Genomic DNA, 6,248 nt, shown 5'->3' with positions numbered 1-6,248 from the left:
CATATTTCAGAAGTCACCCAACACAACCAATAAAGCACAAAATTAACATTACTTAGTAGAAAGTCCCTATTCTCCTAGTGAAAAATGAAGCCATCCTTCATTAACATGGCTATTTGTGCAGTGCTAGTGCTGGTGTTGGCTAACACAGTTGAGGTAGCCAACGCAGTGAGTTGTAGCCCTGCACAGCTTAGCCCTTGCGTGAACGCGATCACTTCAGCAAGCCCACCAACAGCAGTTTGTTGCAGCAAGATCAAAGAGCAAAAACCATGCCTTTGCCAATACATGAAAAATCCTTACCTTAAAAAGTTTGTTAATACTCCTAATGCATGGAAGGTTGCTAGGTCATGTGGTACACCTTTCCCCAAGTGCTAAATTTATTTATATCCTCTCAATTAAGTGTACTATTAGTAGATCATGATCTTGTATTATAGTTGGCTTGAGCTATTTGGCTATTATTAGCTTATAGCTTATTAAAGGCCTATATATCATTAGTATTGCTATTATAATTGAGTGAAATGCAGTTTAAATGTGTCCTTTTATACTCTACTTGGGTATAGATGAAGGGATATATACAAATTAATGTATTATAAATGTATTATCTTGTTGAGTTACCTTACTATATATATGAGGTCCCATTTTGTGGTAAACACTTCATATATATATACGAAATGCAAGTTATTCTATTATCAACACTTTAGCATGCTCTGGTTAAACTTGTACTCCCTTCGTTTGTGGATGTTATTGCTGTATTGACCTTTTTTATTAGACATTCATGATTATAAGGATTTTAAGAAATAGAGGGTTGGAGGTACCTTGTAATTTTGAAAGTTATCTATATATATTTGGTTTACCACAAAAATATGTATATAAGGAATATTTAATCAATTCTATATTCTAAATGTCACCTCAAAACATATAAATTAGTTGAAATTACATTAAGTCAATTTCACAAGAGAAACGTTTGTTATATGGGGTGTATATATATACTTGGTGTATGCAAGAGGATTTACACCTAGTGTATACAAAACGTGAAATATTCGACTACCCCAAACAATGTACTCGTAAAGATTGTAAACTGCCTACATATTTAAATGCCATAATAATTTATATTGAACACTAATTAAAGTAGAAAATTAGAATGAGAACAATAAAGGATATACTTCGTATATAAGGAAATTTATGAATGAATATAAACCTAAGCTATAGTCTCATGAAGTCATATAGTGCGAGAACAATAACCAAAGTTAGGAGACGCTACTCTCAAGACTAAATGCGAGAACACAAACATAACTTCTTTCTTGCGAGGGGAATTTATGCCAATCTCTATAATTCTCAAATTTGTACTTAAGTACATATTCTCTAAAACTTCTACAATCAAAAATTGGTTATTCAGTTTCAACATTTTCCAAGAATGTTTGTTACTAGCCAACAGTACATTATTTTCGCTTCTTTGATTTCGGCTTCTTTGAAATTTCATCTTCATCTCCTGAAGAGCCTTCAAGTGGTTCATCAGGAACATCAGCTGGAGCATTAGTTTTGGTGATGTATTCCTTTAATATGGTCATGCTTTCTTCTTTCATTGAAACCAACTGTTCTGAGAGACGGCCTGAGCTTCCACTGACTGTATAATTCTCAGATCCAAGACGAATTGTGGCTCGGACATATGAAGGTTCCATGAAACTTTTGTTAGAATTTAGATACCTGAATGAGAAAATACACAGAAAATAGCATTAGAAAAAATGGCTACAGCTGCTAAACTGTCAAGCTGAACTAAAATACAGAGTATGAGATTGCTTAATAAACAGCATATTGGGCGAAATTTTTATCGCATGATTCAAATTAATGCATTGTTGAGGAGCAGAAAAAAGAAAGAAACAACCTGAATAACTCGTAAATATTACTCTGTAAATCACAAACACAACTACCCAGCAAAAGCACTCATAACATTTCTGCTGATCAGATAAAAGTTCATAGAGCTGACAGAGTTGAACAACCTAAAATACCAATGGAAGTCTATATCACCTACTGTTGTGTGACATGGATAAGATACAAAGGATGTCCGGTCCAAAACCAAGGCCCTACATAACCTTTTTTTTTTTTTTTTTTTTCTTTTTCTTTTTAGAACATATGATATGAAGCAACTAAAAACTACTGTTCCCGGCACAACTGGAAATACCTTAAGACGCTTGAATGCTAGCTACCTCCCTGTACTTTGCTATTATGAAAGTCTACCACTATGTTGGACAATAAGATCATGGCTAGCTTACCATACATATGGTACTTGGCATTAGGAATTTTCATCTTCAAGTTTGGGAACAAAGGTTGTAATAGCAGCTAAAGCACACGTATTAAAGAATAGAAACGCCCCAAGTTTAATTTACTGAGCACCAACTGTATTAAAATCCGATAAAACTCATCATATTACAATCACAGATTAAGAAATTCACCAACATCAACAGTTACAGACTTACAACAATACACAATCAAATCATCAGTCAATTCTAACTACTGTTTGGTATTATGATCACCAATGATGTCTTATCCATTAATACAACTGGAATACAGTGAGCCTCACAATCCAATCTTATGCACAAAAGTGGAAATCCAGACATCATAATTGTACATATTCTTCTCAATAATCTTTTCATCATTCCCTCATTCTCAGTCTTATGCATGTTACATGTTATGATGATCTCACAAGAATGATTATGATATGCTTTGGTGCACTCTTTAATATTGCGTATATACTAAGGAAGAAGAAATAAGACAAGGATCAAAGAGTGCTTTAATTTGGTGAGACAGAACAAAGATTTGTTTGAAACATAAGTGCAAACCCAACAGAAGTGCATTGATACAATACCAATGCCGTAGACGCTTTGGAATCGAAGTGAAAAAAAATAAAAAATTATTGTGTCTATCACACATTGCTCAATGGATTGGATCAAAGGTTTTATCCAACAAGACCAATATTCATATTCTGTCTAAAGGGATGCGTCACCTTAGTCAATTAGATTTTCAACAATTTATAGTTTAATCTGGATATTCATATTATTCGGGCAAAAATATGTGTGCACATCCAAAAAACTTATGGTTATGACGAACATGCTTTGTAGGCATATATAGTCATGATTCTCATGAAGGCACAAATTAAGAATGGGTTGATAAGATATTGAGTGACAATGACACCCAAACACTTGTCACCATTATTTCTTTCTTCAGTTCAAATGTTTTTGGGGCAGGACTAACAAAGGTTCAATAACATTTTCAAGTATTGACTGCTATGTGAATCCAACTCTTCACTCATCTCAAGTATCCATGTCATATTAATAAAATCTAACATGGGTATGAACGGTTGACACTGCATTGAGTGCATTTCAAACCAGAAATGAAATTGTTATAAAATAGCCAAAAGTCTTACACTTGGAGTTGTTGCACTCATGTCCAACATGAGTAAACAAGTCCAAGAATCAAATGTTTGACAAGCATTTCGAAAGTAAGTGAAAGTCTGCTGGAAATTTTCCAATCCCATTAAGCATAAAAGGGTTGCTTAATTTGATTTAGGGCACCATTTTCATATTTAATACTCCCATCATTTCCAAAAGTTCTACACACTATCTTTTTGGGTGTTTCAAAAAGTTCAACTCCCTCTTACTTAATTCTATTTTGGGTTACTAAATTAACTTTTTACTTCAAAATATTTACACATTTCGACTCACTCTCTCTTAATACAAGTTTTTCTTACACACCCACCTTTCACTCAACCTTTCTTGTTTGATCCAACTTTTTCTTACAACTACCCATTTTTAATTAACTTTTCTACAAGCAAGAGTTCAATAAGCGAGTTTGATTTCGAAAACGAAGGGAGTTAAATACATTTAAAAGGTTAGGGGAAAGACTTAACATCTTCTCTTCACCTTATTTCTACCTAATAGAAACCATTTTCTAATTGCAACTATTTTTAAGAGATATATAGTGGTTTATAATGATTCACCCATATATTTTATTATGTAAATTTACTTATTATTACCATTTAAAATTGAATAACACTTATTTTTGCAGCTCCATGCCTCCACATTGATTTTTTACTTATTAAAATTCATTTATACTGAATATTATTATCAAAAAGGCAAAAAAAAAAAAAGGAAAAGGACCCTAGGCTGAAGTCCTAATGTTTTAAAAGGGCATGATTATTCATTATTTAAATTATCTTTTCAATGAAATGTCTTTTTAAAATAGCTCAATCTTTTAAACATGAGTACTAAAAGATATATACAACAATCATACTTATGAGGGCTTATTTGATTCGTCTTAATTTGGAGTATTAGTATTAGAGGTAATGCTCAAAGATGTGCCTTGGAAAAGTTATGAGAAACAACTTTTAGAAAAGAGAAATATAATAAATAATACTATAGCTTACCATCAGTAAGTCGATCCTTTTTAGTAATATTTTACTCTTGATAGAACATATGACAAATGCATTTTTTCAATCACAAAGATATACATCTTAAAATAATATCTAAGCCAACCAGCTAAAGTCAAAGGGAATCATAGAAGATCCAAGTATGAAGGTTTTCTAAAGTACAAACCATAAAAAGGCTTTCCCTCTTTTATCTCTTTTCCAATGTGTTTGCCTGACTAATTTCAAGGCCTAAATTTATTAGATAGCTCAGCTAGGCATCTATTGTATCATTTGAAATTCATTAGAAAAAAAAAAAAATAATAATAAAAAAAAAAAAAAAAAAAAAAAAAAACATACTCTCAAGTCTCAACATACACATTTGAATCCGAATGTTCAACCTATGGTAAAATGTAATGAATTCACATTAAATAATTACATAACTTATAATAAGACCGCCTTATCATCTGATTGACTAACGAGCTCTAGGGGAGTGAAGCTAACATGGATTTAAACTAAAACAATCCACTATCCACATTCCTAATTAGTATAATACGAGTAAAATTCCATTCCGAAATTTTTTAAACAAGTTCAAATTTACCTTCAAGTGACAAAGACACATTTAAAACTAAATAAATCAAAGTGACAATATGATATTATATAAGTGTTTCATTATGAAATAAAATCTACAAACCAATCATACATAGAAAACTAGGAAAACAATTTGATCATGCCCTTCCTCTAAAGTTGGTTGTATGATAAATTGGCAACTAAAGCTATTTTTTGCTTAATTTGTTCAATGGGGAGCTCCAAAAGACCAATTAAATAGTCTAAGATTGTACCATAAAACTCAAAAGGAAATTGGCACATTTAATCTAATTTTCTTTCTTAATAATCCAAATATACTTGGAATGCATTGTGTCTAATCAATTCAAGTTTCGGTTTATCGCCAAGCCTGCTCCTAATCGGTTTTCTAGGTAGAAAAGGTGGGTTTTCATAGTTTTGTCCTAACATTAAAGGATTATAAACAAAAGCCTGGAACACATAATCATCCAATTTTGACTCAATTATCATATCAAGTTGAGAAAATGCACAAATTCTTGTCGCTTAAGAATATCACAATAAATGCACACAGAAAAATTCTACCAACAAAATTGCTTGTTATAATCAATCACATATTCGGTAACTATAATCAATCACATATTCGGTAATTATCATCAATAGCTCAATAATCCACATTAGAAATAGCCCTAAACTGATTATTATAACTATTAACGAAAGTTTGAAACAAACCCTAGATTGTGAAATTGATATTCAATGATTAAAAATGAAAAGAATTGATAAGAAAATATTACCTTGGAAGCCGTTACAATGGAGAGAAAGCTCAGGAGCCGCTTGAATAGTTGAATGAGGATTTCAGAGTACGCAGTAGGAGAGTTAGAAAGAGATGGGGGTTCAATGTGGTTAAAAAATTCAGTAGTACTCCCTCCTCCGGTCCTCCGGCTTCTGTTTTGTTAAGCGTTAACCTTCTTCACTCACCTTAAAATAAATAATTTCAGTTTAATAAAAATAATTTCATTTTAATAAAAATAATTTAAATTCTGTAAAAATCAGTAACTTTAAAAAAATATAATAGAGAATTAATAAAAATAATATAAGTTCATCAAAAATAATTTCAGTTTAGTAAATTAATTTCAGTTCAATAAAAATAATTTAAGTTCAGCAAAAATAATTTCAGTTTAGTCAAATAATTGCAGTTTAGCAAAAATAAGGTGAAGTGAACGATGGCTTAATCCGTATACAATTTATACTTTCTCTATTATTTTTAGGTGCATTATTTTTGAATTGATAA

At 31.4% G+C, this 6,248-nt stretch overlaps 2 protein-coding genes across 2 annotated transcripts; one reads left to right on the top strand and one right to left on the bottom strand.

Moving 5' to 3' along the window:
- LOC110722391 (non-specific lipid-transfer protein 2-like) lies at positions 1-692 on the top strand. The gene has a single exon (XM_021901658.1). It carries the CDS (start codon positions 85-87, stop codon positions 370-372), a length of 288 nt encoding a protein of 95 aa, XP_021757350.1. The 5' UTR covers positions 1-84; the 3' UTR covers positions 373-692.
- A 472-nt stretch (positions 693-1,164) lies between these two features.
- Positions 1,165-5,916, bottom strand: LOC110722390. The gene is made up of 2 exons (XM_021901657.1): positions 5,752-5,916; positions 1,165-1,701 (listed from the first exon to the last, which is right to left on the bottom strand). Exon 2 carries the CDS (start codon positions 1,674-1,676, stop codon positions 1,437-1,439), a length of 240 nt encoding a protein of 79 aa, XP_021757349.1. The 5' UTR covers positions 1,677-1,701; positions 5,752-5,916; the 3' UTR covers positions 1,165-1,436.
- Between the last annotated feature and the right edge of the window lie 332 nt (positions 5,917-6,248).

Source organism: Chenopodium quinoa, unplaced genomic scaffold (assembly GCF_001683475.1).
Source record: "Chenopodium quinoa cultivar QQ74 unplaced genomic scaffold, ASM168347v1, whole genome shotgun sequence".
Taxonomy (NCBI): Eukaryota; Viridiplantae; Streptophyta; class Magnoliopsida; order Caryophyllales; family Amaranthaceae; genus Chenopodium; species Chenopodium quinoa.
This window is presented reverse-complemented; position numbering and strand designations above follow the sequence as displayed.

What these genes read in the sequence shown, in the direction of transcription:
- LOC110722390 (XM_021901657.1), bottom strand. Translation starts at nt 1,676, where the DNA reads ATGGAACCTTCATATGTCCGAGCCACAATTCGTCTTGGATCTGAGAAT.
- LOC110722391 (XM_021901658.1), top strand. Translation starts at nt 85, where the DNA reads ATGAAGCCATCCTTCATTAACATGGCTATTTGTGCAGTGCTAGTGCTG.